Raw genomic sequence first — 13,064 nt, 5'->3', positions numbered from 1 at the left:
ATAATTAAGCAGATCCTTTTTTAAAGGAGATTTTAGGAAAGAGTTCCTCCACGCGGCCGTATCTATGATCCACGTAATCCAGAGAAAAAGCAAACCACCAAACTCCTGAAAATTATCATAAGCCACTACTTCACAAGCATTCTGACATGCCTGCTTACCAAGCAAGCAAGGTTCTGGCTCAGAGAGAAAGAACTAACAACCATGAACTGTTGACCAAATCAGTATTCTGACAGATTTGGCTGAAGCAGGCAGTTGTTCACACAATCTAGAAAGTAAGGCATGCACTAATATATCTGCAATGCATTCACTTTCAACATTAATTTTGTAAATTAATTCCTTTAGAATAATGATTCTTATACATTTATCAGGTAACTCTGCATATGTTTTAGAAATGTTTTAACTTCCTAAACTGAAGCTGCAGGTTGTTCAAGAGTTCTAAACTTTGCTCAATTGTGTTATGATAAAGGACACGAATAAACTTTAAGGGCAAAAGTGTTACTTCAGTGTCCTTTCTGGTGGATCTTGGAAAAACTGTAGGTAGAACTTCAGGGTCACTGCGGGCAACAACTTCTTGTCCAATGCTCATCAGTAAAGTAAACCACCCCATGACACACATATGGTCCTCTTCCAATGCCACAGCAGTCACTGAGTGAACAGGTGGAAGATAACCTTTTACAAATTGAACTTCTGAACAAAAAAATACATGTTCTACCCCCTAACCTTCCAAACCCAGTGCTGACCTAAAAATTGGCATATTTGAGCTCTTCTACTGAGCTGGTAAGTAAGTGGTCAAAGATTTCTCACTTGAAAAAAAAACACCACCACACACACAAAAATCCTCCTTTCCTTTTCAATTTACTGGGAATGTTTTGATGATAAACTCAAAATAAAAACTCTAAACTTCTCAGAAACAGGTGAGATACCAAGACTACTGAGTAGGGATATACACCAGATGTGGCCTCAGGGCCAAGTCACTAATTCAGACCTTCTTTGTAACTTACAATTTATTTGGCTTTTGGAAACCTACTGATGGAAAGACACACACTGCCAGTCTGCTTCAAGTGGTATGTCAATACCACAGCAGGACGTCTGATGGCAAATTTTATAGAAGAGCAGAAAGGAAAAAAAAAATGCCTCTTACACTGATTCCACAATAAATTGTCATGGGGAAAAACAAGTGCAAAACTCACACTGCAGATCCATGAAAGAAACAACAACAACTCACTGTACCTCAGCTCTGCCCATAGCATGTGTGGATGCCTGGCAACCACACTAAGAGCCCTACCTTGCTGACTGGGCCCCCTTGTCATCGTCAGAGCTCATTTCCACATCCACGGTATCTTCTGCAGCAGGAGAAGCGGTCTGGTCTTCCTTCTTACTGTCCTGTTTGCATTTCTTTCTCCTTCGTTTTTTCTTTTTCACAGAACTTGAAGTGAAAACTGTTTCCGTTTCCAACATGTGGGAGATGTCTGAACTCTGAGATGGTCTTTCATTTCCACTAGATTTCATCAAAGGAGTATCGATATCTTTAAAGAACTGATCTTCAGTAGGAATTGGTGAGGTGGCAAGGTAGGCAGGAAGCTTTTCCTTAAAGAGAACATGGAGAAAGAAAAGTCCCTGACAAAGTGGACAGTGAATCAAAACAATAATGAACTCTTTGCATATCTAAATTCACAGTGGTAGGAAGAATACATAGTCCTTAAAGGTAAGAATGTCACACTGAACTACGTTACTGCCCACTCTATTCTGAATAGGTCTTTACCCTGGTACACACAGATAATTCATCTGGTCCATGTAACTGAATATATTTGAAGGAACCAATATACCAAATCAGCACACACACACACAAACTGTAATTAAAGCACAGCCAGTTAAATTTTCTATAAAGGGAAGTTCAAAGCAGCAACAGCAGCATTCCAAGGAGGCAATACGAAGCACTGTGTCAAAAACTTACAAAGAACAGTAACAGGATAAAGCGGAAGGCAGGGATCAGGAACACCCCATCAGACAGGGGGCAGTAGGACAGGTAAGTGAAGTGAGGATCTCCGGTAAATTGTGTTTGCTAAATTAAATGAGGGTGAAAAGGTGATTAAAATACACAATACCCTGTTACAAATGAAGTTGGCAGATTTTAAAACTGTAACGTTATTTAAAACATCCTTTCAGGAATTCAAAAGAAGAAAATAGGCTCAACAGTTAGAAATAAACTCGTAATTTAATATCAAATAAATGACCAAAGTCTGGTGTTCAGAAGATTAACTTCGTAGTTACTGGCTTCACCCCTTTGTATCATGGGGGAAATGGAAGGTAGGTAACATATAAATTAACTTCAAGTAACTTAGAATACTCAAGTTTTTACATAATAGTCCTGAAAATGAGTGAATTTCCATAATTGTTCTAAATCAAGCTTTTGAATTTGGCTTTGACAGACATATTACCCCGGAGCCAAAATTCTGTTTATCCAGCACTGTGATGACAGGATATTATTCCACATGTCCCCAGGGCACCCAAGTTACAGGCTGTGGTCTCTGACTTCCAGGGCCTTTTAATTCAAAGGTCTTTTTTATTAATTGTATAAATAAAGTTTACTGGTACTTTCTAAAAATTTTTTAATTTGAGACAGAAAGATAGAGAGAGAGAGAGAGTTCATGCACGAGTAGGGGAGAGGGGCAGAGAAAGAGACAGAATCTTAAGCAGGCTCCGTGCTGAGTGGAGGGGGCTTGATCCCACAACCCTGAGATCGTGACCTCAGCTGAAATCAAGAGTCAGATGCTGAACCGACTGAGCCATCCAGGTGCCCCAAAGTTTACTGGTACTTCTTAAAAGCTATTTTGTCTCTGGTGGTGTTTCCTAGTTCTATTATAGCACTATGTGTATTGTGTTGGGGGTGATGAAATAACCTAAATCTCTATCAGTACAAGAATGGTTAAATTGTGGTGTATCCATACTATGGATGATTGTGCAGCTATTAACAGGACAGGGTTAGATACAGAACTACCAGCTTGAAAAGGATGATGATATACAGTTCAGATGAGCAAAGTCTGAGAGAAACAAGTATGTAAATAAATGGCAGCCAGATGGGTGTTGGTAATGCTTATCCCTTTTATAACTGTAAACTCCTGGAGAGTGGGGGCATATTTTACTCATAGTATGTGGCATAGAGTAGTAATGTTGGATGAATTAATATTTAAAAAAAAAATTCACAGAGAAGCATATGAAAGAAAATCTGAATAATTTGGTGATACATGGGATAGGCATAAGGGGCTGGAAAGCTGACACTCTCCAAGTTAACCTTACTAAGCATAGTTGAAGTGGAATCATCAGAAATGACCACGAGAACCACGTAACAAATGATCGATAACCCAGCCCTCTCGCTCACTGATTTACACAAAGCCTAATCAACCAATGTCCTGAAATATACATGATTTTAAGGAACACATCAAAAATATTTTATTCTTGGGGCACCTGGGTGGCTCAGTTGGTTAAGTGTCCAACTCTTGATTTTGGCTCAGGTCATGACCTCATGGTTTGTGAGATTGAGCCCTGCATCAGCTCTGCACTGGCAGCGTGGGGCCTGCTTAGGATTCTCCCTCTCCCTCTCTCTGCCCCTCCCCTGCATCCATGTATGTGCTTTCTCTCTCAAATAAATAAAAGTTAAAAATATATATATTTTATTCTTGTGGTAACTCATTTATTGTATCATTCTGCCTCTTGCTTCTGTCTCTGATGAGGAAAAACTTTGATAAGGCCAAGCAAACACAAACAAGGTAATATAAAAACAAGTAATTAATAGGTACTAAAAAAAAAAAAGACTGCTCTGGACTGTTTTCATAACCATACTTTGCACTGCTGCTTTACATACTGGTATCTAAATTGTTGGTTTCTCTCTAAACTAAAAATGATAAACAATCTCATTCTATTTTTTGGTGACTTTTCTTCTTTGAAAACCCCAAAAAAGTAGTCCTGTATCCTTAATAACTTGAAGGTTATCAGTTTTGCTGAGATTTTATTCTTTATGATGAAAGCTAGAAGATGCCTCTTCTAAGATCCATCAGAAACAGTTTACCACCATCAGTGGATACATGGGGTGAAGGGGTGGGGAGGAACAAACTGTTCTCTCTTACTTAAAGAAGCCAAACATGCAATAATGGTTTAAAAAGATACAGGCCAATTAATTTAAATCTCTGGAGACCATAATAAACTCATTCACAAGCCTATTCAAGATTAGCGATTCAATGTCCCTAACCAAAACGGTTAAACATGTTTTCCAAGTTTAAAGGTCACACATGTACAAACACACACACAGCCTGCAGAGAGATATGCCTTCATTACTTAGGTGGAACTAACTTCCATTCAAGGTGTAAACTGTAACAGATACTAAATAAGAAAGCTCATTAAAGACAGAGAAAAAGAGCAAGTGCAAGGGCCTTCTATATGCTCTCTGTATTCTGACACTTGGTGCTGAGAAAAGTGCCTCACTCACTCTAGCTCCTTTCTGACAGCTTAGTTTTTCAACCTAAAACTAAAGCTTGTTTAACCTGCAACAATCACCTCTATAACTAACCATGAAAACTGAACATTTCTGTCTGGGGACAGATCCTGGAGCCTGAATACAATGTGTAAAGTAAATGTGACCCACTAGAACTTACATATTCCTCTTCAGTCTCCTCCACAAAGAAAGCTTCCCCATTGTCACCCAATTTCATGTGAAGATCCACTGCATCGCCATTGATTTCTATATCAATCTAAGAAGAGAAAGTATGATTTAATATTAAATCTTTCATTCATGCTAAACGAAGCCTAAATTCTGGGTTCTCAAGCCAACTTAGTATTGAGGTTCCTGGAGTGATAGTCTCTGAGAAACACTGCTACCTGCCCCACCAACCTGCCTTAAAAAACCAAACAGATCTGGGAAGGAAGGGGATAGGTAACCAGGGATTGAAAGAAAATATTGTATCATTTTTAGAACATAAAATCTTGTACTTAATTTCCCAAATGGCATAAAATAGAGAAATGTTATGGTCAACAAGCAATTGAGCACTTCCAGAGTTACACCACAGACAGGCCTCAGCTGGCACGCTTCAGACAACCACAAATTTCAGTTAATGCAATATGTTACCTGTAACTCCAGAGAGCACAGGCTTCACTGCCAGCTCTCTGTCTACAGATCACTACATAACAACAGATGCCCAGCATGACTGGTAACCCATCGCATCACTTTTTCAAAAAGTGCACTAGTGACTAGCGCACCAAATCTATTATTACTCAGTTCAGGCACAGACAGTAAAGCTTGTAGTGGTAGTTGTCTTCTTGTTTCCCACTGATAAACCCATGTGACATTTTATAAAAATGGATAATTCAGAGGAAACTGGCCAAGATCAAAATGCCACAAACTAAAAGTAACATTACTGGAAGTAAACTTCAAACTGCATGTCAACAGTTACAGAAGAAATAGCTGACTGCGGGAATGGGGACCCTGCTGCCACCTGAAAGGCTCAACATGTGCAGCCAGAGGCACCTGGTGAAGGCAGGCTCATCCACACAGAGGAGCAGAGTGGCTGTGACAAAAAGGATGAAGATGGCCCAGATGAAGTGACGTGGGCAAAAAATGTCCACACTGAAGGAACTCTGACATACTTCATGACATTGAATGTTTCAGAGCTGAAAACCTGAAAGGTGATCCAAATTCAGAAAAGCATACGAAAATTTGCCAAGACGAGAGATGTTTGTTCGGTATCCTAAGTTTTACATCAAGAAGGCAAGCACTGTTCAAACCAACTAATCTTGCTAAGTTATATTACAAAGAAGACATGTTAGTTCTCAATGTTCCTAATGTTTTAAATTGCAGTGTACTAAACACCAACTTACTATTTTTCATTTTCTTACACATTTTTAACTGACAATAGAAAGTTTTTACAAAAATTTGTAAAATTCATGGAAAAATCCTAATTTTTCTCAGTTATTAAGTTTCCTTTGGGTTTTGACTTGCCCATTCATTTTTTCTATGTATATATTTTTTATGAATAGAATTTATTGTCAAATTGGCTTACATATAACACCCAGTGCTCATCCCAACAAATGCCCTCCTCAATGCTCATCACACATTTTCCCTCTGCTCCAACCCCCATCCACCCTTAGTTTGTTCTCTGTATTTAAGAGTCTCTTGTGGTTTGCCTCCCTCCCTCTCTGTAACAATTTTTCCCCTTCCCTTCTCCCATGGTGTTCTGTTCAGTTTCTCAAGATCCACATATGAGTGAAAACATATGATATCTGTCCTTCTCTGACTTATTTCACTCTGACTTATTTCCAGTTCCATCCATGCTGCTGAAATCTGCCCAGTCATTTTAACGATCTACACGACCATGCAAAGTAAGGACTGTTTATATATAATATTAAATACTACTTACCACTTAAAAATAATGTAGTCGTTCATCTGTAGACTGTGAATAAATGTTTTTAAACATCTTATAATAATAAATGAACACCAACTTTCGAAACTCTTACAGATAAACTTGTAAACTCCAGTTTTAGACTGGTTCAGGGGACATAAAAACGAAAGTACAGAAAAACGTAATACGTATATAAATAGAGTAGTCCACAATTTAAGTGTTCTTAAATTTGCAAAACCATTGGGTTTTTCCCAGTGAGGACCAATTAATTATCCCTTCTGACACTGAGTGCTGGGTCACATCAGGTCAGTGAAGATCATTAACTGAAACATGTTGTCAAAATGCTTATTATAAAAATCCTGTTAGTAACATAACCACACTAAGGGATAAGGAATAAAACTAAATATTCTAAGACTAAAGACAAAAAGCACTATAAACAAATATTGTAGTAATTAAAAAAAATCACAGAGATGTGGGTAACAATTCTAAAACTATTTTATGTGTATTTTAGGATTGAACAAATAAGTAAACATATTGTAGGTAATAAGAGCCATGTTTCTCACTGTCAGAAAAAGAAGTTATAAATAAGGAGATGAGAAGGAACCTTCTAGGGATGGACTGGAATCAGAGGAATCAGTGTGAACTCATAATTTTTACAGACAAATGTAGGTACACGTATTTACATACAGAGATTTTCCAGCTCTGCCTGCTGACAGGGCCTAGAGGCAATGACACCTCAGTAATGAGCACACCTAGTGACCAGATGCTTTGTTTCTAGATACGATTCTCTAATAAAAGGAACCACTGCTCCTCAGAGAAACAAAATAATTACATTCCAGGGCTGAGGCAGGTAAAGTAGATTCTTGTCAAATAGCTCATGGTGCCAAAAAGTAAGGAAGTGCTCAAAAAATGATGGGAACATATCAAAAGGACTCAACCTGAAGGAGCTACCTACTAACTGCCATATCTGGGACAATTTGAGCAACTACATAATGATAATGGATTATAACCCAAAGAGTAAAATTAATATTCAGAAGTCCATACTGATCTGAATAAATAATTGAATAAGTAAACAGAAGGATAGCTCTTTGATACAGTAGAATTTCAGTTAATAAATGGAGTAGAAAGGATGGAAAACAGAAAATCATTTGGCAAACACCACAGTAAGAACTACTGCAAGCAAAATTCACCAATGTATGCTAAAATCGATGGGTGGAAGTACGATGAAAAACAGTATATTTGCACAATCTCCAAGTTTCTTCCCACAAATAAATTTTTAGACGAGGAACCTAGTAGACACCACTAACCAAGGGATCAAAGTTAACATCACCAATAATGAGATACGGCACCATGATGGGCTTCCTAAGATGATATACTGAGAAGGGCACACTATCACTCTGTGTTATTCTTCCCCAAATGAGAAAACATCAGACAAACTCAAACTGAGGGACAATCTACATAATAACCATTCTGTCCTCCTCAAAAGTCAAGGTTGTAAGGAAAGACAGAATGGTTACAGAATATAGAATGAAAGTAATGTGGGATCCTGGATAGGATCATAGACAAAAAGACCGTAGTGAATCTGAATAAGGTCTTTAGTTAATAATATTATACCAATGTTAACTGCCTAGTTCTGATAAATTGTACCACGGTCATGTGAAATGTCAACAGTAGGGGAAGAAGTGGGTGACAGATATAGAAATTATTTAAAATACATTTGCAACTTGTTAAACATCTAAAATATAGGAGTTAAAAATATGCTAATGTCATTAAAAAACTGACTCAGAACAGTCACAGACTGGAAGAGACTGTGAGGACAGCTAAGTGTTCCATGTCATGACTACAGTGATGCTTTCATGAGTGCACCTATGGTAAAAGTTTTAAAATTCTATCCTTTGAATATGTGTTACTGTGTTAATTACAAAACGAAAAAAGCTCTTAAAAAAGGAAAAAAAATTATAACAGAAAATGAGAAAAATAGGCAACTATTAAATACAAAATAACAAAATCCTATGCAAAAGAAAATTCCTATTTAAGAAATGTTAACAAAATTATTATTTTGTAAGAAACTCATTTTTCTTTCACTTTTTAAATTTTTTTTAAATCTTTTTTTATTTTTGAGAGAGAGAGAGACACAGCGCAAGCAGGGAGGAACAGAGAGGGAGGGAGACACAGAATCTGAAGCAGGCTTCAGGTTCTGAGCTGTCAGCACAGAGCCTTATGCAGGGCTCGAACTCACCAACAGTGAGATCATGACCTGAGCTGAAGTCAGACACCCAACCGACTGAGCCACCCAGGCGCCCCGCCCCTCTTTTACTTCTTAAAAGAAAAGGGTGCATAAAATAAGTTTCCACAGGACAAACATTAATTCATTTCCCAACTAAGTTCTTCATGTTTTAGATTACTGTGAATATTTATGGCTTAAATAAAGCTGGGCAGGACATGGAATCTAATGCTTCCAAAACCAAGTAGTGCAACAAATTCCTGGGCTAAAAAAATATTATTTTCAGGTTAAGTTTAAAATGTGTTTCATAATAAACTGGTTGAAGTCACATAAGCATCTCGAATCATCTATTTCTGAAGCAGCTCTAATAGCAGCGGCTTCTACATAGGAAAAATGTTTTCTAAGTTCCATGAGGGCTGATGAAGTAAAGAAATAGGTATATTTTCCTAGACTGTAAGAGCAAGGGGACTGGGAAAACTAAATTTGCTCCATAATGCCAAATTTTAGGCTTCTCAGGATGACTTAAATACTTAATTGCATTTTTTCAACTAGAAGTTGGACATAAAAATAATTGAAATTATCATTTGTTTATTGATTTGTGGTTGTATAAATTCTTTAAGTTAAATTACACACAAATTAAATATTAAAGTTATTTTACCTTTCATAAAAAAACATAACAGATTCAAACTAGTATCCTTCAGATGTTTCATCTTTGTAGGTTATCCATTTATCCTAGGGAGTTGGGAAAATAGAACAATGCCTCTTTCAGAATGCAGTCTGGTTTTAAACCATCTTAAAAAAATTCACCCTTCATTTATAGCCTGTCTGACTTTAGTGATCAAATATGACATTTTCCAATATGACTAGTCTCTTATTCTGCCTCTAAACGGAGTTTGGTTACCCCCAAATTAAATCTAACATCAAATTGCGGCAATACTAAGGGTACTAAAAGAATATGCCAGAAGCTCTTTAAGTAACAAAGCAAAAATATTAAGAAATATTTTGAGAGATGGCACCAAATTGGAATAAATGCTTCCCAAGGTGATTATTTTAAAGAGGGTACTCATTTTGATGTACTACTCCTTATAAACTGGTATCTAAAACAATATTCCTATCTACATAGTCTTACTTCCTACACTGTGGCTTAATCTTGCTCAATATATATGACTGAGATGTTGAAATAGAACTGATTTACTTTTTAGAAATACCTGCTATAGCAAACACTTGTTTTGGCATACCACTCTTCAGGTAAGAATATCAGTGGTGTCCTCTGGAGATCTCCTCATCCTCTATTTCAGACAGTTTCAGGCATGGCTTCATGGGGCTGCTGTCTAAGCCAAGCCAATCAGTACATTCCACCACAGCTATAGTGACTGGTCTGCAAGGTACATGTGACTCAAGACTGACAGGGAGATTAAACACTGATACTTCTATGGGAAGAAGCAGCTCTCTTTCCCCTAGGGTTGCTGAGTTCATGGGAAATAAGCCAGGAGGTACTGTGGCCATCTTGCATTAGAGAGAGCATACACAAAAGGAGACAGAGCTGAGAGGTGGGCAGAGACAGGGTTCTGGTTAACACCCTCAAAGACCTGATTAATTCAAATGCTCCTGGACATTAGTTATGCAAGCCAATAAATTCCCTTTTTTTGCTTAAGCTAGTGCGAGGTGGATTTTTGTCACCCACAATGGAAACTTCCTGTCTAATACACTGGATTATTTAACTTTGATAAGTAATCAAATCATTAGTTTTGCGTTAAATCAACAAAATTAGTATTTTAAAAACAGCAACTGCAGGTTTACCTTCTGAAATTCAACTCGGGTTATGAAATATACTGGGAGTAGTGGTGTTGTATCAAACAAAAACATACCAGTGACAGTGGGAAAATTATTATACAGTATCTCCCTAACCAGAAGCTTTAAGATGATTATGATTTCCAGTCCAGGTGCCACCATTATAGGTGTCACCATAATTGGGGTCTTAGTGTAAAATCAGTGAGTAGCTTTCCCTAGTCCAAACTGACCTAAAATAAGACAGTTAATCCAAACTGCCTGAGTATCTCAAGGCAGACATGGTTCTGGTTTTACTGTCGCAGGAAAGCTGTGTTTCAGTCAAAGAGCCAAATTTCTGCTCAAACACATCCTTTGAGCTCCTAGGGTACTAGCGCAAAAGAAAGTTTCCCTTTTCCTGTGTCTCATGGACAGACTATTAAAATCCAAGGGTTTGACAAGATACAGAATACAGTCATTTCGGTAGCCTGGTACTGAACTTGTACTTTCTTAATTAGAGGCACACAGCATGTAGAAAGAGGTATGTTGTCTGTCCGGTCACCATTTATAGATACACAAATGCTTACATGTAACATCAGCCTGCAGATTCCATTCTGAAAGGCCAAAAGACTTAACCAATCTACTGATCAAAATCCAGATCACAGAAAAACAAACAAAAGTGCCATATAAGCCATTTCCTGAATAGATCCTTGCACAACTAATGGGAAATTTCAGCGCATAAACAATTTTGTACAGATTCTCCCAAAGCAGATAAAAACTGAAAGTACTATACGTTAGTGTTACTGGCTAGAAATAAAAAATTCCAAGAAGCTAAACTGTGGCTAAACACTGTTTTGCAAGGGAAAGTTTCCAAGTTACTAAGTGAATTGCGACTGCTTTTGGTTTCCAAAGGGTGTCTCTGAACAGAGGCCGACCATACAAACCCTGCCATCCTGCAAGGTGGTTCTCCAGTGAAATACTGATCTATAACACCTCGGAAAAAAGATGTGTGTTTGTTTTGAGGGCTGGGGGGGGGGGGGGGGGCAAGTGGGGAGAATATATAGTTGTGTGCAACCCATAAGCCTTTTCTTCCATCCCCCAAAAAACTTAAGTCTAATTAAAACACAAATTTCTATTTTAAAGAATAAGATTAGCTATGCAAAATAGCCAAAATCTGAAAATAGATGATTCGAATTATGCCAGTGGTCCTCTAACATCTAGTTCTGTGACCCAAAATGGTGTAGATCTTTCATTGTGCTTTATAATCCTGACAAAATCTCCCTCCATTGTTTAGGTAAATAACGTGGGGTAAGAGCAGAAGGGTAAAAAAAATACTACCATGTACCTGCAAAGTTTTATTACTAGCTCAATTTTCTAACTTGATTGACATCAAATATACTAACATGTCTTACCATTGTTCCAATATTTGAAGGAGAGAGGATGTAAGAAAAAGGAAAATACAAATTATCTTCTTTCTAAATGAACCTTCCCTGAAATAAAACTAAACGCCAACAAGCCCATGATGTGAGTTTGCATTTAGTAAGATCTGGAGACAAGTCCTGGTATCACTAACAAAATTTAGATACAAATAAGATTCAACAGCTTTCTCAAAACAAGGAAAACTGGCATTAATTTTACTTAAACAAATGTAATGTATTCTTGATTACCTCAGTCTATTCCATTCATAAATGGTATGAAGCCACTGCTCTAAATATTTTAAAGTAGTATATAAGGTAAAGAAACTTTTTCTAAATATACCTAACATTCTCCATTTACAACTCCAGTTTCTCTATTTTGCTCCTCTGAGCTGCAACAAATGGGATTATCAAGATAATTTTCAGCTTTTTTTCCCCCTTGGAGAGACTTTCTATGCTTATGAATTCAGCAGCAACTTCAAAATAAAACATAAAGGCTGACTTCTCATATGATTATCTTCAACATTATACAGGTTTTCCTTAAAAAAAAAAAAAAAAAAAAAAAAAAAAAAAAAAAAGAGCCAGAGAGAGTACACAGGAACAACTTATTCTGTTCCCATCTAACCTTTCACCCTCCTTGAGAACAAGCTGTCTCCTGTACTCACCACTTTCTCTTTGGATCTCAGGACTCCCAGCTTCCCAAATCGAACGTGAAAAGGCGAACACTGATAGGTGCCATCCTGCTGTCGCACCACAATGACATCGATGCAGCCAGACAAAGTAGCTTGGTTAATGCCCTTGTAGAGTTCCTTCACAGTGACAATCACCTGCCCAGCCAGCTGTCCCACATAATTCATGGTTTGAAACTACAAAAGACAGGGGAAAAAAAAATAGATGAGACAGTAACACTGAATCTGTGGATCTAATGACAGAGAAAAAAACAGTGGTGATTAAAAGTGTATTGAGCATTTGTATGTCATATTAGACATTGTTAACTGTGCTGATCTTGAACCAGTTAGTCTCACGCTACCACTGTTTTTACACAATTCCACACAACGACAAAATCAGATGGTTCTCCTTTGTATCATGCATGAGAGGCTGTCCCAGACAGGGCCTGAGGCATGCCACTAATTCACTTCTCTCCTCACCCCAGCTGGGTTAATTTATTCATTCTTTAGACATCTATTTAACTGTCATTCCCTCAGAGGAGCCAGGTTTGATTTTCTTTTGTAGGGCTGATCATGATTCTAATATATTAATTATCTGTGT

At 37.5% G+C, this 13,064-nt stretch overlaps 1 protein-coding gene across 2 annotated transcripts in view; it reads right to left on the bottom strand.

Moving 5' to 3' along the window:
- The window catches only part of LPIN2 (lipin 2), an 86,532-nt gene that overhangs the window by 28,942 nt on the left and 44,526 nt on the right, over positions 1–13,064 (bottom strand). For both annotated transcript variants that reach the window (XM_086682566.1, XM_086682565.1), the window contains exons 2-4: positions 12,461–12,661; positions 4,650–4,745; positions 1,286–1,587 (exon numbers count right to left, since the gene is read on the bottom strand). In XM_086682566.1, coding sequence (XP_086538692.1) covers positions 1,286–1,587; positions 4,650–4,745; positions 12,461–12,652 — 590 coding nt within the window. In that variant the 5' untranslated portion in view covers positions 12,653–12,661. The remainder of the gene's footprint in view (positions 1–1,285; positions 1,588–4,649; positions 4,746–12,460; positions 12,662–13,064) is intronic.

Source organism: Puma concolor, chromosome D3, assembly GCF_028749965.1.
Source record: "Puma concolor isolate L17-30 chromosome D3, mPumCon1.1.hap2, whole genome shotgun sequence".
Taxonomy (NCBI): domain Eukaryota; kingdom Metazoa; phylum Chordata; class Mammalia; order Carnivora; family Felidae; genus Puma; species Puma concolor.
This window is presented reverse-complemented; position numbering and strand designations above follow the sequence as displayed.